This window comes from Pseudophryne corroboree, chromosome 6, assembly GCF_028390025.1.
Source record: "Pseudophryne corroboree isolate aPseCor3 chromosome 6, aPseCor3.hap2, whole genome shotgun sequence".
Taxonomy (NCBI): Eukaryota; Metazoa; Chordata; class Amphibia; order Anura; family Myobatrachidae; genus Pseudophryne; species Pseudophryne corroboree.
Window position 1 is genome coordinate 34607164 of NC_086449.1, and position 24650 is coordinate 34631813.

General features: G+C 47.7%; 1 protein-coding gene across 1 annotated transcript in view; it reads left to right on the forward strand.

The window, feature by feature from the left end:
* The window catches only part of LOC134934192 (uncharacterized), a 110131-nt gene that overhangs the window by 77760 nt on the left and 7721 nt on the right, over positions 1 to 24650 (forward strand). Inside the window, exon 3 of the mRNA XM_063929682.1 lies at positions 2335 to 2655. Coding sequence (XP_063785752.1) covers positions 2335 to 2655 — 321 coding nt within the window. The remainder of the gene's footprint in view (positions 1 to 2334; positions 2656 to 24650) is intronic.

The window sequence follows — 24650 nt, forward strand, 5'->3', positions numbered from 1 at the left end:
GGTTCGGATTCCGAGGAACCGAACCCGCTCATCACTACTTTGTACGTGATGATAGTGCCTATAATATTTTCGACTTCGATAGTACCAACTAAACAGCTCCTGTCATTATTCACACAAGTGTTTGGCAACGGCGTACATGCGGCAGACATTAGAACAATACATAACAGAACATAACATTACAGTAACTGAAACACTAAAACAGAGCACAGGTAACAATTGGCTCCACAGTTCTCAGTACACACTAGAGATGTAAGGAAGAAAAGGAGACGTAGTACTGGGGGCGGGCAGCCACTGGAAGAGATATACAGTAACGAGCGAGGGGAGATGTGGGTACAGACGTTCGCTATGTAGGAGAGAGCTGTAATTTACGTGCAAGAGAACAGGGCTGTGAGAACAGGAGGGAGCAGGGCCCTGCTCCAAGTAGATCACAATCTAGGGGGTGGGGAGAGACGGACAGGTGATACATATAATATGTAAACCTCTACTCTGAGTACTTCAAGAAGAGCTAATTGGCCTCGTCGTTAGCTAACCTCGGGCCTAATTCAGACCTGTTTGCTCGCTAGGGTTTTTTTTGCACTGCTGCGAGCAGAGAGTCGTTGCCCATAGGGGAGTGTATTTCGCTTTGCAAGTGTGCAGCCGAGCGGTACAAGCAGATTTTGTGCAGTCTCAGCGCAGACCAGGACTTACTCAGCCGCTGCGATCACTTCAGCCTGTCCAGGACTGGAATTGACGCCAGGAACCCTCCCTGCAAACGCATGGGCACGCCTGCGTTTTTCCAAACACTCCCAGAAAACGGTCAGTTGACACCCAAAAACGCCCTCTTCTTGTCAATCTCCTTTACGAACGCCCGTGCGAATGGATCCTTCACACAAACCCATCACTGAGCGGCCATCTGTTTTGTACCCGTGCGATGCTCCGGTGCATTGCGGTGCATACGCATGCGCAGTTTAGACCGGCGACTATGCGAACGCAGGACTGCAGAAAAACCCTAGCGAGCGATCAGGTCTGAATTAGCCCCTAGAGTGCAATCAATTAGACAAGACTTGACGTATTGGATAGAACTATTAACAATTTGCATTTCCAAGGAAGCATTGTCTGATGTGATTCATGCCTGGAGCAACTGAGATTCCAGAATACTGAATATTAAGAATTGTTACATTGATTCCTTTACTCAAATTTGTAACATATTTGGCACCTTAGAGAGGTGTTTAATGTATTCTCTACTTCTCTTGGTTTATTTGATTGTACAGTATAATCAGGGCTGGTTCTAGACCTTGTGGCGCCCAGGGCCAAAGTTTCCTGCAGTGTGCCCCCCCCCCGGTAAAATAGGGATATGGCCACAGTTATCTCCTTGTACTTGTACCCCCCTGTAGCTGTAGCCCCAGTAGATTTGCCCCCCCCCCAGTAGTTGTGCCCCCCAGAAGCTGTGCCATCTGTAGCAGTGCCCCCAGTAGTTGTGGCCCCTTTATCTGTGCCCCCAGTAGCTTTGCCCCCCTGTAGCAGTGCCGCCAGTAGTTGTGGCCCCTTTATCTGTGCCCCCCTGTAGCAGTGCCCCCAGTAGCAGTGCCCCCAGTAGTTGTGACTCCTGTAGCTTTGCCCCCTGTAGCTGTGCCCCTTGTAGCTTTGCCCCCAGTAGCTGTGCCCCCTGTAGCTGTGCCCCCTAGCTGTGCCCCTTGTAACTGTGCCCCCTGTAGTTGTGCCCCCAGCAGTTGTGACCCCTTTAGTTGTGCGAGTGCCCCCAGTAGTTGTGCCCCCTGTAGCTGTGCCAGTGACCCCAGTAGCTGTGTCCCCTAGCTGTGCCCCTGTAGCTGTGCCAGTGCCCCCAGTAACTATGCCCCCTAGCTGTACCCCTGTAGCTGTGCCAGTGCCCCCACTAGATGGGCCCCAGTAGCGCCGCACACACACACAAAAAAAACAAACACCCAATACTTACCGCTCCTGCTGTGCGGCCCTCCGTCTCCGACCACTGGCTCCTCTCTACTATGGGAGATACGTCATGACATCTCTCCCATAGCAGCGCCGCACAGACACTAGGGGTCAATTAGTGTCAGCCAGCGACGCTGGCTGCAGCAGACGCCCACAGAGCTAATGGTGCCTGCTGTAGCCGGGGGGGGGGGGGGGGGATTAGTATGCGGCTCTTTCCACGGTGGCGGTGCCGTCTGGGCAGCAAAGGTCCGGGCAAAAAGCCTGCTTGCCCGTGGCTGAGTATAATGAGCAAAGGACTTCAACAGCAGTAGGACAATATATGTACAATATACTGTACTGGAGTTACACCACTATGTCTTCCTTTGTTCATCTCCGCTATATTACATGTGTCTTTGCTTTGTGTCTCAGGTGCGGATGAGGGGATTCTGGAGCAGCCACCGTTTATCCCTGCTCTCGCTGGAGACACGGTGACTCTTCTCTCTCGATTAAAAACCAAGAACAATCCGAGTCTTAATGTGACGGCCTGTCGTGTGCGGTGGGATAGAGAGGACACTGGATGTGGCAGTAACAGCTATGACATTAACTGCACCACGAGCCCCAATATTTTATTCTCAATCAACCACGTTAATTCCTCCCACCAAGGCTGGTACTGCCTTTCCATTGACTTCTCTACTGGTGATGGGCCACGTTCTGCACAGAGAGAGACTGGAACACAACTTCTAATTCTACGTAAGTATGTTACACATACAGATGTGTCCACATACTGTACATCTATCCTCAAATCACACCAGATAGCCACATCTATCAAGCCTTCGACATTGCAACTTAGCCACACCAAAGCACTAATCCTAAGTACCTACTGTAGGTACACTGTTTGCAAATTGAGACGCAAAACTGAGTAAAGAGGTGCAGGGAAAACTAGCAAGGCTGAAGAAAGAGTACACAGGGCAGGTCTGATAGGAGCAACCATCGCCATGCAAGATAATGTCTAATACTGTATATACCCTTTCCTTTGTGACATAAAACACAGAATGCGATTTGCAAACTAAAGGGCCCCACACACTGGCCGATGCGTGCGCCCTATATGAACAATCTCGTTCAGTAATTAATGAGAAATTGTTCATATCTTTCAGTGTGAAGGCACAAACGATGAATGATGCGCGTCCCGCGCTCGTTTATAGTTGGTGCTGGGTCGTTTACACCCGCAATCCAATAAGGACAATATTGTCCATATTAGCATGCAGAGATATGGAATCGGGTGACGCCAGGGAGTCAACCCCCCCCCCCCCTCCGGTCCCAGTTGCCCGTCGGCTGTATCGGCCGTCGGCCGTCGGCCACCTCGGTGGCAAATTGGCCAGTGTGTAGGGCCCATAAGGGCCTTATTCAGGTTTGTTAGCACACAACTGGGCAAAACCATATATAGTGCAGGTGGGGCAAATGTAACATGTGCACTGCAGGGGAGGCAGATGTAACATGTGCAGATAGAGTTAGATTTGGGTGGGGTGTGTTTAAACTGAAATCTAAATTACAGTGTAAAAATAAAGCAGCCAGTATTTACCCTGCACAGAAACAAAATAACCCACCCAAATCTAACTCTCTCTGCACATGTTATATCTGCCCCATCTGCAGTGCACATGGTTTTTCCCATCAGTGTGCTTTTTTGGTTTGCTAACAAACCTAAATAAGGCCCTAAGTCACAAGATTGGGTAATAAGTGACCAGGTTAAAGTGCTGGTCGGGTACAATGCACGTCAGACACAGTGCAGGTGGATATAAGGCAGGTCGGATACAGTGTGGGTTGGATACAGTGAAGGCCAGAGTGCGGGTTGGATATAGTGTGTGTTGGCTACAGCGCAAGGTCAGATACAGTGCTAGATACAGTGCAGGTAGGATACAGTGCTAGATACAGTGCAGGTAGGATACAGTGCGGGATACAGTTTGGGTCGGATACAGTGCAGGTCAGAGTGTGTGTTGGATACAGTGTAGGTTACAGTGCAGGTAGGATACAGTGCTAGATACAGTGCAGGTAGGATACAGTGCGGGATACAGTTTGGGTCAGATACAGTGCAGGTCAGAGTGTGTGTTGGATACAGTGTAGGTTACAGTGCAGGTTGGATACAGTGCTAGATACAGTGCAGGTAGGATACAGTGCTAGATACAGTGCAGGTAGGATACAGTGCAGGATACAGTGCAGGTAGGATACAGTGCAGGTCAGAGTGTGTGTTGGATACAGTGTAGGTTACAGTGCAGGTAGGATACAGTGCTAGATACAGTGCAGGTAGGATACAGTGCGGGATACAGTTTGGGTCAGATACAGTGCAGGTCAGAGTGTGTGTTGGATACAGTGTAGGTTACAGTGCAGGTTGGATACAGTGCTAGATACAGTGCAGGTAGGATACAGTGCTAGATACAGTGCAGGTAGGATACAGTGCAGGATACAGTGCAGGTAGGATACAGTGCAGGTCAGAGTGTGTGTTGGATACAGTGTAGGTTACAGTGCAGGTAGGATACAGTGCTAGATACAGTGCAGGTAGGATACAGTGCGGGATACAGTTTGGGTCAGATACAGTGCAGGTCAGAGTGTGTGTTGGATACAGTGTAGGTTACAGTGCAGGTTGGATACAGTGCTAGATACAGTGCTAGATACAGTGCAGGTAGGATACAGTGCTAGATACAGTTTGGGTCAGATACAGTGCAGGTCAGAGTGTGTGTTGGATACAGTGTAGGTTACAGTGCAGGTTGGATACAGTGTTAGATACAGTGCAGGTAGGATACAGTGCTAGATACAGTGCAGGTAGGATACAGTGCGGGATACAGTTTGGGTCAGATACAGTGCAGGTCAGAGTGTGTGTTGGATACAGTGTAGGTTACAGTGCAGGTTGGATACAGTGCTAGATACAGTGCAGGTAGGGTACAGTGCTAGATACAGTGCAGGTAGGATACAGTGCGGGATACAGTTTGGGTCAGATACAGTGCAGGTCAGAGTGTGTGTTGGATACAGTGTAGGTTACAGTGCAGGTTGGATACAGTGCTAGATACAGTGCAGGTAGGATACAGTGCTAGATACAGTGCAGGTAGGATACAGTGCGGGATACAGTTTGGGTCAGATACAGTGCAGGTCAGAGTGTGTGTTGGATACAGTGTAGGTTACAGTGCAGGTTGGATACAGTGCTAGATACAGTGCAGGTAGGATACAGTGCGGGATACAGTTTGGGTCGGATACAGTGCAGGTCAGAGTGTGTGTTGGATACAGTGTAGGTTACAGTGCAGGTTGGATACAGTGCTAGATACAGTGCAGGTAGGATACAGTGCTAGATACAGTGCAGGTAGGATACAGTGCGGGATACAGTTTGGGTCGGATACAGTGCAGGTCAGAGTGTGTGTTGGATACAGTGTAGGTTACAGTGTAGGTTGGATACAGTGCTAGATACAGTGCAGGTAGGATACAGTGCGGGATACAGTTTGGGTCAGATACAGTGCAGGTCAGAGTGTGTGTTGGATACAGTGTAGGTTACAGTGCAGGTTGGATACAGTGCTAGATACAGTGCAGGTAGGATACAGTGTGGGATACAGTTTGGGTCGGATACAGTGCAGGTCAGAGTGTGTGTTGGATACAGTGTAGGTTACAGTGCAGGTTGGATACAGTGCTAGATACAGTGCAGGTAGGATACAGTGCTAGATACAGTGCAGGTAGGATACAGTGCGGGATACAGTTTGGGTCAGATACAGTGCAGGTCAGAGTGTGTGTTGGATACAGTGTAGGTTACAGTGCAGGTTGGATACAGTGCTAGATACAGTGCAGGTAGGATACAGTGTGGGATACAGTTTGGGTCGGATACAGTGCAGGTCAGAGTGTGTGTTGGATACAGTGTAGGTTACAGTGCAGGTTGGATACAGTGCTAGATACAGTGCAGGTAGGATACAGTGCTAGATACAGTGCAGGTAGGATACAGTGCGGGATACAGTTTGGGTCAGATACAGTGCAGGTCAGAGTGTGTGTTGGATACAGTGTATGTTACAGTGCAGGTTGGATACAGTGTTAGATACAGTGCAGGTAGGATACAGTGCTAGATACAGTGCAGGTAGGATACAGTGCGGGATACAGTTTGGGTCAGATACAGTGCAGGTCAGAGTGTGTGTTGGATACAGTGTAGGTTACAGTGCAGGTTGGATACAGTGCTAGATACAGTGCAGGTAGGATACAGTGCTAGATACAGTGCAGGTAGGATACAGTGCGGGATACAGTTTGGGTCGGATACAGTGCAGGTCAGAGTGTGTGTTGGATACAGTGTAGGTTACAGTGCAGGTTGGATACAGTGCTAGATACAGTGCAGGTAGGATACAGTGCTAGATACAGTGCAGGATACAGTTTGGGTCAGATACAGTGCAGGTCAGAGTGTGTGTTGGATACAGTGTAGGTTACAGTGCAGGTTGGATACAGTGCTAGATACAGTGCAGGTAGGATACAGTGCGGGATACAGTTTGGGTCGGATACAGTGCAGGTCAGAGTGTATGTTGGATACAGTGTAGGTTATAGTGCAGGTTGGATACAGTGCTAGATACAGTGCAGGTAGGATACAGTGCTAGATACAGTGCAGGTAGGATACAGTGCGGGATACAGTTTGGGTCGGATACAGTGCAGGTCAGAGTGTGTGTTGGATACAGTGTAAGTTACAGTGCAGGTTGGATACAGTGCGTGTCGCATATCGTGAGGGTTGTCTACAGTGCAAGGTCAGATACAGTGTGGGTTGGATACAGTGTAGGCAGGTTGGATACAGTGCATGTCGCATACAGTGAGGGTTGGCTACAGTGCAAGGTCAGATATTGTGCGCGTTGTATACAGTGCAAGATACAGTGCATGTCAGATACAGTATGAATTGCATACACTGTGAGTTGTATATATTGTGGGTCAGATACAGTGTGTGCCGGATAATGTGCAAATTACAGTACGGATCAAATACAGTGTAGGTTGGATAAAGCGCACGTTAGATACAGTGTGGGTTGGATACAGTGTGAGTTGGATACAGCGCAGCTCAAATACAGTGTGGGTCGGATACAGCGCAGGTCAAATACAGTGTGGGTCAGACGCAGTGTAGGTCGCATACAAAGCGGGTTTCAGTGCAGGTTGGATTAAAAGCAGGTTATATACAATGCAGATTACAGTGTGGTTCAAACACAGTGTAGGTGGATATAAGGCAGGTCCATATACAGTGTAGGTAGAATTCATTGCGGGTTATATATAATGCAGATTGCACACAGTGCGGGTCGGATACAGTTTGGGTTGGATACAGTGCAGGTCAGAGTGTGGGTTGGATACAGTGTGGTTTGATACAGTGTAGGCTACAGTGCAGGTGGGATACAGTGCGTGTCACACAGTGAGGGATGGCTACAGTGCAAGGTCAGATACAGTGTGGGTTGGATACATTGTAGGGTACAGTGCAGGTTGTATACAGTGAGGGTTGGCTACAGTGCAAGGTCAGATATTGTGCGCGTTGGATACAGTGCAAGATACAGTGCATGTCAGATACAGTATAGATTTCATACACTGTGAGTTGTATATATTGTGGGTCAGATACAGTGTGTGCCGGATAAAGTGCAAGTTACAGTACGGATCAAATACAGTGTGGGTTGGATAAAGTGCAGGTCGGACACAGTGTAGGTTGGATACAGCGCAGGTCGGATACAGTGTGGGTTGGATATAGAGTAGAGATGAGCGGGTTCGGTTTCTCTGAATCCGAACCCGCCAGAACTTCATGTTTTTTTTCACGGGTCCGAGCGACTCGGATCTTCCCGCCTTGCTCGGTTAACCCGAGCGCGCCCGAACGTCATCATGACGCTGTCGGATTCTCGCGAGGCTCGGATTCTATCGCGAGACTCGGATTCTATATAAGGAGCCGCGCGTCGCCGCCATTTTCACACGTGCATTGAGATTGATAGGGAGAGGACGTGGCTGGCGTCCTCTCCATTTAGATTATAAGAGACTGAGAGAGATTTACTGGAGCTGACTAGGAGGAGTACTGTTACTGTAGAAGTGTAGAGACTGAGTGGAGAGAGTTTACTAGTGAGGACAGTGCAGTTTACTTTATAATCCGTTCTCTGCCTGAAAAAAGCGATACACAGCACACAGTGACTCAGTCACATACCATATCTGTGTGCACTGCTCAGGCTCAGGCCAGTGTGCTGCATCATCTATTATCTATATATAATATTATATATATCTGTCTGACTGCTCAGCTCACACAGCTTATAATTGTGGGGGAGACTGGGGAGCACTACTGCAGTGCCAGTTATAGGTTATAGCAGGAGCCAGGAGTACATAATATATTATATAGTGAGTGACCACCAGACACACAGTGCAGTTTATTTAATATATCCGTTCTCTGCCTGAAAAAAGCGATACACACAGTGACTCAGTCAGTCACATACCATATCTGTGTGCACTGCTCAGGCTCAGGCCAGTGTGCTGCATCATCTATTATCTATATATAATATTATATATATCTGTCTGACTGCTCAGCTCACACAGCTTATAATTGTGGGGGAGACTGGGGAGCACTACTGCAGTGCCAGTTATAGGTTATAGCAGGAGCCAGGAGTACATAATATATTATATAGTGAGTGACCACCAGACACACAGTGCAGTTTATTTAATATATCCGTTCTCTGCCTGAAAAAAGCGATACACACAGTGACTCAGTCAGTCACATACCATATCTGTGTGCACTGCTCAGGCTCAGGCCAGTGTGCTGCATCATCTATTATCTATATATAATATTATATATATCTGTCTGACTGCTCAGCTCACACAGCTTATAATTGTGGGGGAGACTGGGGAGCACTACTGCAGTGCCAGTTATAGGTTATAGCAGGAGCCAGGAGTACATAATATATTATATAGTGAGTGACCACCAGACACACAGTGCAGTTTATTTAATATATCCGTTCTCTGCCTGAAAAAAGCGATACACACAGTGACTCAGTCAGTCACATACCATATCTGTGTGCACTGCTCAGGCTCAGGCCAGTGTGCTGCATCATCTATATATATTATATATCTGTCTGACTGCTCAGCTCACACAGCTTATAATTGTGGGGGAGACTGGGGAGCACTACTGCAGTGCCAGTTATAGGATATAGCAGGAGCCAGGAGTACATATTATATTAAAATTAAACAGTGCACACTTTTGCTGCAGGAGTGCCACTGCCAGTGTGACTGACCAGTGACCTGACCACACTGACCACCAGTATAGTTAGTAGTATACTTATATTGTGATTGCCTGAAAAAGTTAAACACTCGTCGTGTGACTTCACTTGTGTGTTTTTTTTTTTTTTATTCTATAAAAATAAAACTCATTCTGCTGACAGACAGTGTCCAGCAGGTCCGTCATTATATAATATATAATATATACCTGTCCGGCTGCAGTAGTGATATATATATATTTTTTATATCATTTATCATCCAGTCGCAGCAGACACAGTACGGTAGTTCACGGCTGTGGCTACCTCTGTGTCTCTGCACTCGGCAGGCAGTCCGTCCATAATTGTAATACCACCTAACCGTGGATTTTTTTCATTCTTCTTTATACATACATAGTTACATAGACATCTTCTCTTTATCAACCAGTCTATATTAGCTGCAGACACAGTACAGTACGGTAGTTCACGGCTGTGGCTACCTCTGTGTCTGCACTCGGCAGGCAGTCCGTCCATAATTGTATACCACCTAACCGTGGTTTTTTTTCATTCTTCTTTATACATACATAGTTACATAGACATCTTCTCTTTATCAACCAGTCTATATTAGCTGCAGACACAGTACAGTACGGTAGTTCACGGCTGTGGCTACCTCTGTGTCTGCACTCGGCAGGCAGTCCGTCCATAATTGTATACCACCTAACCGTGGATTTTTTTCAGTCTTCTTTATACATACATAGTTACATAGACATCTTCTCTTTATCAACCAGTCTATATTAGCTGCAGACACAGTACAGTACGGTAGTTCACGGCTGTGGCTACCTCTGTGTCTGCAGTCGGCAGGCAGTCCATAATTGTATACTAGTATCCATCTCCATTGTTTACCTGAGGTGCCTTTTAGTTGTGCCTATTAAAATATGGAGAACAAAAATGTTGAGGTTCCAAAATTAGGGAAAGATCAAGATCCACTTCCACCTCGTGCTGAAGCTGCTGCCACTAGTCATGGCCGAGACGATGAAATGCCAGCAACGTCGTCTGCCAAGGCCGATGCCCAATGTCATAGTACAGAGCATGTCAAATCCAAAACACCAAATATCAGAAAAAAAAGGACTCCAAAACCTAAAATAAAATTGTCGGAGGAGAAGCGTAAACTTGCCAATATGCCATTTACCACACGGAGTGGCAAGGAACGGCTGAGGCCCTGGCCTATGTTCATGGCTAGTGGTTCAGCTTCACATGAGGATGGAAGCACTCAGCCTCTCGCTAGAAAAATGAAAAGACTCAAGCTGGCAAAAGCAGCACAGCAAAGAACTGTGCATTCTTCGAAATCCCAAATCCACAAGGAGAGTCCAATTGTGTCGGTTGCGATGCCTGACCTTCCCAACACTGGACGTGAAGAGCATGCGCCTTCCACCATTTGCACGCCCCCTGCAAGTGTTGGAAGGAGCACCCGCAGTCCAGTTCCTGATAGTCAGATTGAAGATGTCAGTGTTGAAGTACACCAGGATGAGGAGGATATGGGTGTTGCTGGCGCTGGGGAGGAAATTGACCAGGAGGATTCTGATGGTGAGGTGGTTTGTTTAAGTCAGGCACCCGGGGAGACACCTGTTGTCCGTGGGAGGAATATGGCCGTTGACATGCCAGGTGAAAATACCAAAAAAATCAGCTCTTCGGTGTGGAGGTATTTCACCAGAAATGCGGACAACAGGTGTCAAGCCGTGTGTTCCCTTTGTCAAGCTGTAATAAGTAGGGGTAAGGACGTTAACCACCTCGGAACATCCTCCCTTATACGTCACCTGCAGCGCATTCATAATAAGTCAGTGACAAGTTCAAAAACTTTGGGTGACAGCGGAAGCAGTCCACTGACCAGTAAATCCCTTCCTCTTGTAACCAAGCTCACGCAAACCACCCCACCAACTCCCTCAGTGTCAATTTCCTCCTTCCCCAGGAATGCCAATAGTCCTGCAGGCCATGTCACTGGCAATTCTGACGAGTCCTCTCCTGCCTGGGATTCCTCCGATGCATCCTTGCGTGTAACGCCTACTGCTGCTGGCGCTGCTGTTGTTGCCGCTTGGAGTCGATGGTCATCCCAGAGGGGAAGTCGTAAGCCCACTTGTACTACTTCCAGTAAGCAATTGACTGTTCAACAGTCCTTTGCGAGGAAGATGAAATATCACAGCAGTCATCCTACTGCAAAGCGGATAACTGAGGCCTTGGCATCCTGGGTGGTGAGAAACGTGGTTCCGGTATCCATCATTACTGCAGAGCCAACTAGAGACTTGTTGGAGGTACTGTGTCCCCGGTACCAAATACCATCTAGGTTCCATTTCTCTAGGCAGGCGATACCGAAAATGTACACAGACCTCAGAAAAAGAGTCACCAGTGTCCTAAAAAATGCAGCTGTACCCAATGTCCACTTAACCACGGACATGTGGACAAGTGGAGCAGGGCAGGGTCAGGACTATATGACTGTGACAGCCCACTGGGTAGATGTATGGACTCCCTCCGCAAGAACAGCAGCGGCGGCACCAGTAGCAGCATCTCGCAAACGCCAACTCTTTCCTAGGCAGGCTACGCTTTGTATCACCGGTTTCCAGAATACGCACACAGCTGAAAACCTCTTACGGCAACTGAGGAAGATCATCGCGGAATGGCTTACCCCAATTGGACTCTCCTGTGGATTTGTGGCATCGGACAACTCCAGCAATATTGTGTGTGCATTAAATATGGGCAAATTCCAGCACGTCCCATGTTTTGCACATACCTTGAATTTGGTGGTGCAGAATTTTTTAAAAAACGACAGGGGCGTGCAAGAGATGCTGTCGGTGGCCAGAAAAATTGCGGGACACTTTCGGCGTACAGGCACCACGTACAGAAGACTGGAGCACCACCAAAAACTACTGAACCTGCCCTGCCATCATCTGAAGCAAGAAGTGGTAACGAGGTGGAATTCAACCCTCTATATGCTTCAGAGGTTGGAGGAGCAGCAAAAGGCCATTCAAGCCTATACAATTGAGCACGATATAGGAGGTGGAATGCACCTGTCTCAAGTGCAGTGGAGAATGATTTCAACGTTGTGCAAGGTTCTGATGCCCTTTGAACTTGCCACACGTGAAGTCAGTTCAGACACTGCCAGCCTGAGTCAGGTCATTCCCCTCATCAGGCTTTTGCAGAAGAAGCTGGAGGCATTGAAGAAGGAGCTAAAAGGGAGCGATTCCGCTAGGCATGTGGGACTTGTGGATGCAGCCCTTAATTCGCTTAACAAGGATTCACGGGTGGTCAATCTGTTGAAATCAGAGCACTACATTTTGGCCACCGTGCTCGATCCTAGATTTAAAGCCTACCTTGGATCTCTCTTTCCGGCAGACACAAGTCTGCTGGGGTTGAAAGACCTGCTGGTGACAAAATTGTCAAGTCAAGCGGAACGCGACCTGTCAACATCTCCTCCTTCACATTCTCCCGCAACTGGGGGTGCGAGGAAAAGGCTCAGAATTCCGAGCCCACCCGCTGGCGGTGATGCAGGGCAGTCTGGAGCAAGTGCTGATATCTGGTCCGGACTGAAGGACCTGCCAACGATTACTGACATGTCGTCTACTGTCACTGCATATGATTCTGTCACCATTGAAAGAATGGTGGAGGATTATATGAGTGACCGCATCCAAGTAGGCACGTCAGACAGTCCGTACCTATACTGGCAGGAAAAAGAGGCAGTGTGTACTCCGAAAGAGTGTTTAGTGCAGCCACTCACCTTGTCAGCAATCGGCGTACGAGGGCCCTCATTCCGAGTTGTTCACTCGGTAAATTTCTTCGCATCGCAGCGTTTTTCTGCTTAGTACGCATGCGCAATGTTCGCACTGCGACTGCGCCAAGTAAATTTGCTATGAAGATAGTATTTTTACTCACGGCTTTTCCTTCGCTCCGGCGATCGTAATGTGATTGACAGGAAATGGGTGTTACTGGGCGGAAACACAGCGTTTTATGGGCGTGTGGATGAAAACGCTACCGTTTCCGGAAAAAACGCAGGAGTGGCCGGAGAAACGGGGGAGTGTCTGAGCGAACGCTGGGTGTGTTTGTGACGTCAAACCAGGAACGACAAGCACTGAACTGATCGCAGATGCCGAGTAAGTCTGAAGCTACTCTGAAACTGCTAAGTAGTTTGTAATCGCAATATTGCGAATACATCGTTCGCAATTTTAAGAAGCTAAGATACACTCCCAGTAGGCGGCGGCTTAGCGTGAGCAACTCTGCTAAATTCGCCTTGCGAGCGATCAACTCGGAATGAGGGCCGAGGTTACTTCCAGAAAATGTGGAGAAGATGATGGTCATCAAAATTAATTATAATCAATTCCTCCGTGGAGACATTCACAATCAATTGCCTCCAGAAAGTACACAGGGACCTGAGATGGTGGATTCCAGTGGGGACAAATTAATAATCTGTGAGGAGGGGGATGTACACAGTGAAAGGGGTGAGGAATCGGACGATGATGATGAGGTGGACATCTTGCCTCTGTAGAGCCAGTTTGTGCAAGGAGAGATTGATTGCATCTTTTTTGTTGGGGTCCCAAAAACCAACCAATCATTTCAGTCACAGTCGTGTGGCAGACCCTGTCGCTGAAATGATGGGTTTGTTAAAGTGTGCATGTCCTGTTTATACAACATAAGGGTGGGTGGGAGGGCCCAAGGACAATTCCATCTTGCACCTCGTTTTTCTTTAATTTATCTTTGCATCATGTGATGTTTGGGGCCAATGTTTTTAAGTGCCATCCTGTCTGAAACTGCAGTGCCACTCCTATATGGGCCAGGTGTTTGTGTCAGCCACTTGTGTCGCTTAGCTTAGTCATCCAGCGACCTCGGTGCAAATTTTAGGACTAAAAATAATATTGTGAGGTGTGAGGTGTTTAGAATAGACTGTAAATGAGTGGAAATTATGGTTATTGAGGTTAACAATACTATAGGATCAAATGACCCCCAAATTCTATGGCTTAAGCTGTTTTTGAGGGGTCTTTGAAAAAAAAACACCCGAATCCAACAAAAAAATGTCAGGGAGTTTTTTGGCAAAACGCGTCCGAATCAAAAATACGGCCGCGGAACCGAATCCAAAACCAAAACACAAAGCCCGAAAAATGTCCGATGCACATCTCTAGTTAGATACAGTGTGGGTGGTTGGATACAGTGTGGGTTGGATACAGTGTGGCTTGGATACAGTGTGGGTGGTTGGATACAGTGTGGGTTGGATACAGTTTGGGTGGTTGGATACAGTGTGGGTTGGATACAGCGCAGGTCAAATACAACGTGGGTCGGATGCAGTGTAGGTCGAATACAAAGCGGGTTTCAGTGCAGGTGAAATAGAATGTGAGTCGGATACAGTGTGGGTCAGATACAGCATGGGTTACAGTGCAGGTCGGATACAGTGCAGGTTAGATTCACCAATAGTGCACTTAGCGTGACATAGGGTGCTCGGTGCAGGGTTATCAGTGGTGTCTTCAGTGTGGTTGTGCCAGCAGTGTCGGCAGTGCAGGGGTGCCAGCGGTGCCCTTAGAGCGGTATTGTCATCAGTGCAGAGGTGTCAGCTGTGTCCTCAGTGCAGTGATGCCGGCAGTGCAGGGGTGCCAGCGGTGTCCTCAATGCTGTGGTCCCGACAGTGTTGGTAGTGCAGGGGTGCCAGCATTTTCCTCAGTGCAGTGGTGCCGACAGTGTCAGCAGTGCAAGGGTGCCAGCGGTTTCTTCAGTGCGGTAGTGCCGGCAGTGTCAGCAGTGCAAGGCTGCCAGTGGTGTCCTCAAAGCGGTGGTGACGGCAATGCAGGGGTGCCAGCGGTCTCCTCAGTGCTGTGGAGGGGTGCCTGCAGTGTCGGCAATTGCGGGAGTGCCGGAGGTGTCCTCAGTGCAGGAGTGTCGGCAGAGTCCTTAGTGCAGGGGTGCCGGCAGTGTCGGCAATGCGGCAGAGCAGGAGGTGTCCTCAGTGCAGGGGTGTCAGCAGTGTCCTCAATGCTGTTGTTTGGCTATTGTTTGCCGTTATTGTTCCTACAGAGGATTTTCAAGTGCAGATGCTGGAACTGGGCATCCCCAACAGAGCTCCTGTACATCTGTAGGTGGTATATACAGTAAATAATAGCAGCAGCTGTGGATATAACAGATAAGTCCGAGTCCATTGATGATATAGTTTGGGAAAGACACCACCTGCCATTCAAAAAATAACTGGCATTACACTGTATTGTTTGTTTGTTAACAGTTTCTTATATAGTGCAGCATATTCCGTTGCGCTTTACAAATGGAGCAAAAGTAATAGAACAAAACTGGGTAATAACAGACAGACATAGAGGGAGGAGGGCCCTGCTTGCAAGCTTACATTATGTAGGGAGATAGGCATTGATACACAAGGATAGATGCTATCTATTGCATAATGGTCCACCAGATTGCTAGGGTTGTATGATATGATCACACAGCAATGTTGGCCATGGGACAGAAGGTTGCGAAAGTGAAGAAAAACAAAATATGTGAGGATATGTGTACTGTACAGAGAGGATGTAATTAAATAGGGAGGTTATGTGGATGGTCTGGAATTTGATAAGCTAGCCAGAAGAGGTGAGTTTTCAGGGAACGCTTGAAGTTTTGAAGACTAGAGGCGAGTCTTATTGTGCGTGGGAGGGCATTCCACAGAGTGGGCGCATGCCCGGATAAAATCCTCTAATTTTGAGTGGGAGCAAGCAATGGATGTGTGCACAGTGAGATGTCGGGTAGGGAAATATTTTGAGATAAGCGAAGCGATGTACATTGGTATAGTTTGGTTAATAGCCTTGTATGTAAGTAAAAGTATTTAATATGGTAGAATACCGGAAACCAATGGAGGGACTGACAGAGCGGATCTGCAGACGATGAAGTCTAGCGAGGAAGTTTAACCTCGCAGCTGCATTCAGAATGAGAGTCTCTTTTTGGGAAGAGCAGTCAGGAGACTAAACATTGCGAGAAATGACAGTGTGGATTAGAGTTTTTGCAGTGTCTTGCGTAATGTATGATCGTATTTTGGATATGTTGTAGATGCATGTAGCAAGGTTTAGAGACAGATTGAATGTGGGGAGCAAGGGACAGTTCAGAGTCAAGAATGACACCTAGGAAGCGAGCTTGTGGGGTAGGATTAATTGTTGAGTTATCAACAATGATAGAGATATTGTTATGCACACCAGTGCCTGCAGGAAAGTACTGGTGTCAGAACTGTTATGCACTCCAGTGTCTGCAGGAATGTACTGGTGTTTGAACTGTTATGCAAAACAAATGGACTCACAGACAAACTGGGGAATATGACATAACGTACACAGAAGGTAATAGGGTAACAAAATACACACAAAGTGAACAGAGAAGCCCAGAGGCTAAGGAACTGGGTATCTCCTTTGTATTAGAACTGCACAGATGGAAAAAGCAAGATGTTGTGTTTTAATACATAGAGAACCCGAAATGCTGTTGCTAAGGGCAACAGCAAAACCCTAAAGGGTTACCAACGGGTGTGGCAGTAAACTCCTTGGTCAGAGATGGAATGATAGACACAAGGAGAGTCTCCACAATCCTATTTCTCACTTGCAGTGCACAGGTTTTAGCTTACTGCCACTAAACTGACCCCTGACACCTAGCACAGTGAGACAGGATTAGACAGGCAAGTCTTAGAATACAGCCGCAAACTTGCTAAGTTCACAGAGTGGTAACAGAACCCCAGCAAGCTAAACGACTGACTCCAGTCTTACTGCTAGGTCTGGATTGGCAGAGTGTAATACCAAATCCCCAGGCCTATTTGCAGTAAGCAACAAACAAATACAAAGCTACACAGTACTGGCTAACTTTCATGAACTGACTAACCAACAAAGATTCAGCAGCATCTGCTTACCCTGAAAAGAGGCCTTATAAAGCAGGTGCTGTCCACGCCCCACTCAGACCTCACAGACTGTGAGCACAAAAACCAGCACCGGATCCCCTGCCGTGCACAGAGCCTATAACCACTGCACAGCAAAAGACCCGAACCGGAGTATCAGCTGCGCTCAGGTTACTCCACTAGCACTTGTCTCCCGGTTGCCATGACGACGTGGCAGCACAGGGCAGGAGACCCTAACAGTACCCCCCCTCTGACGAGGGGTCAAAGAACCCCTACCACCGGGTTTATCGGGGAACTGCGAGAAGAAAGAGCGTATCAGTCTGGGGGCATGAAGATCACAACTGCGCACCCACGACCGCTCCTCCGGGCCATACCCCTTCCAGTGCACCAAAAATGACAGCCGACCCCGAACCACCTTGGAGTCAAGAATCCTTTCAACAACAAACTCCCTCTGGCCACGTATCAGAAGAGGGGAAGGTCTTCCACTGGAAGAAGGATTACTAATCGCCCGTTTTAAAAGGGAACAATGAAATGTTTTATTGATACCCAAAGAACGGGGCAGATCTAACTGAAATGCCACCGGATTGATAACCCTGGTGATCTTATAAGGGCCGATGAACCGGGGCCCTAACTTATGAGATGGCTGTCTCAACTTCAAATTCTTGGTAGACAACCAGACGAAGTCTCCTAATTTGAAGCTGCAGGGTCTTTTCCGCTTATCAAAAACCCTTTTGGTCACTAATGACACAGACACAAGGGCTTTCTTCACTTTCCGCCAAATACCTCTAAGGACCGAAACCACAGAGGAACCACCAGGCGTGGAGTCCAGGGGGTCAAAAGAATTGGCCTTAGGATGATGCCCATACACACAAAGGAAGGGAGAGATCCCTGTAGCAGAGTGAGCCGCGTTGTTATAGGCAAACTCCGCCATGGACAGATGAGCAACCCAGTCAGTCTGACACTTGGAGACATAACACCTGAGGAACTGCTCCAAGGACTGGTTCACCCTTTCAGTCTGCCCATTAGACTGCGGATGGTAGCCTGACGACAAGCTGACAGAAATCTGGAGATCGGAACAAAATGCCCTCCAGAATTTGGCCACAAACTGGGATCCGCGGTCAGAGACCACATCAAGTGGCAACCCGTGGAGACGCACAACATGCAGCATAAATAATTCAGACAGGCGTCTGGCTGATGGCAGCCCAACCAGTGGAACGAAGTGCGCCATCTTCGAAAACCTGTCAACGACAACCCAGATGGCTGTCATCCCCGAGGATTTGGGCAAGTCCACCACAAAATCCATTGAAATGTGGGTCCATGGCTTAGATGGGATAGAGAGTGGATGTAATGGGCCAACAGGAACCCCTCTAGGAGTCTTATTTCGGGCACAGATGTCACATGCCCGAACCCACTGATCCACATCCTTAGCCACCGAGGGCCACCACACCGCCCTAGATAGCAACTCCCGAGTTCTGGCAATACCCGGGTGACCTGCCGACTAGAGATGAGCGCCTGAAATTTTTCGGGTTTTGTGTTTTGGTTTTGGGTTCGGTTCCGCGGCCGTGTTTTGGGTTCGAACGCGTTTTGGCAAAACCTCACCGAATTTTTTTTGTCGGATTCGGGTGTGTTTTGGATTCGGGTGTTTTTTTCAAAAAACACTAAAAAACAGCTTAAATCATAGAATTTGGGGGTCATTTTGATCCCAAAGTATTATTAACCTCAAAAACCATAATTTACACTCATTTTCAGTCTATTCTGAATACCTCACACCTCACAATATTATTTTTAGTCCTAAAATTTGCACTGAGGTCGCTGTGTGAGTAAGATAAGCGACCCTAGTGGCCGACACAAACACCGGGCCCATCTAGGAGTGGCACTGCAGTGTCACGCAGGATGTCCCTTCCAAAAAACCCTCCCCAAACAGCACATGACGCAAAGAAAAAAAGAGGCGCAATGAGGTAGCTGTGTGAGTAAGATTAGCGACCCTAGTGGCCAACACAAACACCGGGCCCATCTAGGAGTGGCACTGCAGTGTCACGCAGGATGTCCCTTCCAAAAAACCCTCCCCAAACAGCACATGACGCAAAGAAAAAAAGAGGCGCAATGAGGTAGCTGACTGTGTGAGTAAGATTAGCGACCCTAGTGGCCGACACAAACACCGGGCCCATCTAGGAGTGGCACTGCAGTGTCACGCAGGATGTCCCTTCCAAAAAACCCTCCCCAATCAGCACATGATGCAAAGAAAAAGAAAAGAAAAAAGAGGTGCAAGATGGAATTGTCCTTGGGCCCTCCCACCCACCCTTATGTTGTATAAACAAAACAGGACATGCACACTTTAACCAACCCATCATTTCAGTGACAGGGTCTGCCACACGACTGTGACTGATATGACGGGTTGGTTTGGACCCCCCCCAAAAAAGAAGCAATTAATCTCTCCTTGCACAAACTGGCTCTACAGAGGCAAGATGTCCACCTCATCTTCACCCTCCGATATATCACCGTGTACATCCCCCTCCTCACAGATTATCAATTCGTCCCCACTGGAATCCACCATCTCAGCTCCCTGTGTACTTTGTGGAGGCAATTGCTGCTGGTCAATGTCTCCGCGGAGGAATTGATTATAATTCATTTTAATGAACATCATCTTCTCCACATTTTCTGGATGTAACCTCGTACGCCGATTGCTGACAAGGTGAGCGGCGGCACTAAACACTCTTTCTGAGTACACACTTGTGGGAGGGCAACTTAGGTAGAATAAAGCCAGTTTGTGCAAGGGCCTCCAAATTGCCTCTTTTTCCTGCCAGTATAAGTACGGACTGTGTGACGTGCCTACTTGGATGCGGTCACTCATATAATCCTCCACCATTCTATCAATGTTGAGAGAATCATATGCAGTGACAGTAGACGACATGTCCGTAATCGTTGTCAGGTCCTTCAGTCCGGACCAGATGTCAGCATCAGCAGTCGCTCCAGACTGCCCTGCATCACCGCCAGCGGGTGGGCTCGGAATTCTGAGCCTTTTCCTCGCACCCCCAGTTGCGGGAGAATGTGAAGGAGGAGATGTTGACAGGTCGCGTTCCGCTTGACTTGACAATTTTGTCACCAGCAGGTCTTTCAACCCCAGCAGACCTGTGTCTGCCGGAAAGAGAGATCCAAGGTAGGCTTTAAATCTAGGATCGAGCACGGTGGCCAAAATGTAGTGCTCTGATTTCAACAGATTGACCACCCGTGAATCCTTGTTAAGCGAATTAAGGGCTGCATCCACAAGTCCCACATGCCTAGCGGAATCGCTCCCTTTTAGCTCCTTCTTCAATGCCTCCAGCTTCTTCTGCAAAAGCCTGATGAGGGGAATGACCTGACTCAGGCTGGCAGTGTCTGAACTGACTTCACGTGTGGCAAGTTCAAAGGGCATCAGAACCTTGCACAACGTTGAAATCATTCTCCACTGCACTTGAGACAGGTGCATTCCACCTACTATATCGTGCTCAATTGTATAGGCTTGAATGGCCTTTTGCTGCTCCTCCAACCTCTGAAGCATATAGAGGGTTGAATTCCACCTCGTTACCACTTCTTGCTTCAGATGATGGCAGGGCAGGTTCAGTAGTTTTTGGTGGTGCTCCAGTCTTCTGTACGTGGTGCCTGTACGCCGAAAGTGTCCCGCAATTTTTCTGGCCACCGACAGCATCTCTTGCACGCCCCTGTCGTTTTTTAAAAAATTCTGCACCACCAAATTCAAGGTATGTGCAAAACATGGGACGTGCTGGAATTTGCCCATATTTAATGCACACACAATATTGCTGGCGTTGTCCGATGCCACAAATCCACAGGAGAGTCCAATTGGGGTAAGCCATTCCGCGATGATCTTCCTCAGTTGCCGTAAGAGGTTTTCAGCTGTGTGCGTATTCTGGAAAGCGGTGATACAAAGCGTAGCCTGCCTAGGAAAGAGTTGGCGTTTGCGAGATGCTGCTACTGGTGCCGCCGCTGCTGTTCTTGCAGCGGGAGTCCATACATCTACCCAGTGGGCTGTCACAGTCATATAGTCCTGACCCTGCCCTGCTCCACTTGTCCACATGTCCGTGGTTAAGTGGACATTGGGTACAACTGCATTTTTTAGGACACTGGTGAGTCTTTTTCTGACGTCCGTGTACATTCTCGGTATCGCCTGCCTAGAGAAGTGGAACCTAGATGGTATTTGGTAACGGGGGCACACTGCCTCAATAAATTGTCTAGTTCCCTGTGAACTAACGGCGGATACCGGACGCACGTCTAACACCAACATAGTTGTCAAGGACTCAGTTATCCGCTTTGCAGTAGGATGACTGCTGTGATATTTCATCTTCCTCGCAAAGGACTGTTGAACAGTCAATTGCTTACTGGAAGTAGTACAAGTGGGCTTACGACTTCCCCTCTGGGATGACCATCGACTCCCAGCGGCAACAACAGCAGCGCCAGCAGCAGTAGGCGTTACACGCAAGGATGCATCGGAGGAATCCCAGGCAGGAGAGGACTCGTCAGAATTGCCAGTGACATGGCCTGCAGGACTATTGGCATTCCTGGGGAAGGAGGAAATTGACACTGAGGGAGTTGGTGGGGTGGTTTGCGTGAGCTTGGTTACAAAAGGAAGGGATTTACTGGTCAGTGGACTGCTTCCGCTGTCACCCAAAGTTTTTGAACTTGTCACTGACTTATTATGAATGCGCTGCAGGTGACGTATAAGGGAGGATGTTCCGAGGTGGTTAACGTCCTTACCCCTACTTATTACAGCTTGACAAAGGGAACACACGGCTTGACACCTGTTGTCCGCATTTCTGGTGAAATACCTCCACACCGAAGAGCTGATTTTTTTGGTATTTTCACCTGGCATGTCAACGGCCATATTCCTCCCACGGACAACAGGTGTCTCCCCGGGTGCCTGACTTAAACAAACCACCTCACCATCAGAATCCTCCTGGTCAATTTCCTCCCCAGCGCCAGCAACACCCTTATCCTCCTCATCCTGGTGTACTTCAACACTGACATCTTCAATCTGACTATCAGGAACTGGACTGCGGGTGCTCCTTCCAGCACTTGCAGGGGGCGTGCAAATGGTGGAAGGCGCATGCTCTTCACGTCCAGTGTTGGGAAGGTCAGGCATCGCAACCGACACAATTGGACTCTCCTTGTGGATTTGGGATTTCGAAGAATGCACAGTTCTTTGCTGTGCTGCTTTTGCCAGCTTGAGTCTTTTCATTTTTCTAGCGAGAGGCTGAGTGCTTCCATCCTCATGTGAAGCTGAACCACTAGCCATGAACATAGGCCAGGGCCTCAGCCGTTCCTTGCCACTCCGTGTGGTAAATGGCATATTGGCAAGTTTACGCTTCTCCTCCGACAATTTTATTTTAGGTTTTGGAGTCCTTTTTTTACTGATATTTGGTGTTTTGGATTTGACATGCTCTGTACTATGACATTGGGCATCGGCCTTGGCAGACGACGTTGCTGGCATTTCATCGTCTCGGCCATGACTAGTGGCAGCAGCTTCAGCACGAGGTGGAAGTGGATCTTGATCTTTCCCTAATTTTGGAACCTCAACATTTTTGTTCTCCATATTTTAATAGGCACAACTAAAAGGCACCTCAGGTAAACAATGGAGATGGATGGATTGGATACTAGTATACAATTATGGACGGGCTGCCGAGTGCCGACACAGAGGTAGCCACAGCCGTGAACTACCGCACTGTACTGTGTCTGCTGCTAATATATAGACTGGTTGATAAAGAGATAGTATACTCGTAACTAGTATGTATGTATAAAGAAAGAAAAAAAAACCACGGTTAGGTGGTATATACAATTATGGACGGGCTGCCGAGTGCCGACACAGAGGTAGCCACAGCCGTGAACTACCGCACTGTACTGTGTCTGCTGCTAATATATAGACTGGTTGATAAAGAGATAGTATACTCGTAACTAGTATGTATGTATAAAGAAAGAAAAAAAAACCACGGTTAGGTGGTATATACAATTATGGACGGGCTGCCGAGTGCCGACACAGAGGTAGCCACAGCCGTGAACTACCGCACTGTACTGTGTCTGCTGCTAATATAGACTGGTTGATAAAGAGATAGTATACTCGTAACTAGTATGTATGTATAAAGAAAGAAAAAAAAACCACGGTTAGGTGGTATATACAATTATGGACGGGCTGCCGAGTGCCGACACAGAGGTAGCCACAGCCGTGAACTACCGCACTGTACTGTGTCTGCTGCTAATATATAGACTGGTTGATAAAGAGATAGTATACTCGTAACTAGTATGTATGTATAAAGAAAGAAAAAAAAACCACGATTAGGTGGTATATACAATTATGGACGGGCTGCCGAGTGCCGACACAGAGGTAGCCACAGCCGTGAACTACCGCACTGTACTGTGTCTGCTGCTAATATATAGACTGGTTGATAAAGAGATAGTATACTCGTAACTAGTATGTATGTATAAAGAAAGAAAAAAAAACCACGGTTAGGTGGTATATACAATTATGGACGGGCTGCCGAGTGCCGACACAGAGGTAGCCACAGCCGTGAACTACCGCACTGTACTGTGTCTGCTGCTAATATAGACTGGTTGATAAAGAGATAGTATACTCGTAACTAGTATGTATGTATAAAGAAAGAAAAAAAAACCACGGTTAGGTGGTATATACAATTATGGACGGGCTGCCGAGTGCCGACACAGAGGTAGCCACAGCCGTGAACTACCGCACTGTACTGTGTCTGCTGCTAATATATAGACTGGTTGATAAAGAGATAGTATACTCGTAACTAGTATGTATGTATAAAGAAAGAAAAAAAAACCACGGTTAGGTGGTATATACAATTATGGACGGGCTGCCGAGTGCCGACACAGAGGTAGCCACAGCCGTGAACTACCGCACTGTACTGTGTCTGCTGCTAATATATAGACTGGTTGATAAAGAGATAGTATACTCGTAACTAGTATGTATGTATAAAGAAAGAAAAAAAAACCACGGTTAGGTGGTATATACAATTATGGACGGGCTGCCGAGTGCCGACACAGAGGTAGCCACAGCCGTGAACTACCGCACTGTACTGTGTCTGCTGCTAATATATAGACTGGTTGATAAAGAGATAGTATACTCGTAACTAGTATGTATGTATAAAGAAAGAAAAAAAAACCACGGTTAGGTGGTATATACAATTATGGACGGGCTGCCGAGTGCCGACACAGAGGTAGCCACAGCCGTGAACTACCGCACTGTACTGTGTCTGCTGCTAATATATAGACTGGTTGATAAAGAGATAGTATACTCGTAACTAGTATGTATGTATAAAGAAAGAAAAAAAAACCACGGTTAGGTGGTATATACAATTATGGACGGGCTGCCGAGTGCCGACACAGAGGTAGCCACAGCCGTGAACTACCGCACTGTACTGTGTCTGCTGCTAATATAGACTGGTTGATAAAGAGATAGTATACTCGTAACTAGTATGTATGTATAAAGAAAGAAAAAAAAACCACGGTTAGGTGGTATATACAATTATGGACGGGCTGCCGAGTGCCGACACAGAGGTAGCCACAGCCGTGAACTACCGCACTGTACTGTGTCTGCTGCTAATATAGACTGGTTGATAAAGAGATAGTATACTACTAATATTATATATACTGGTGGTCAGGTCACT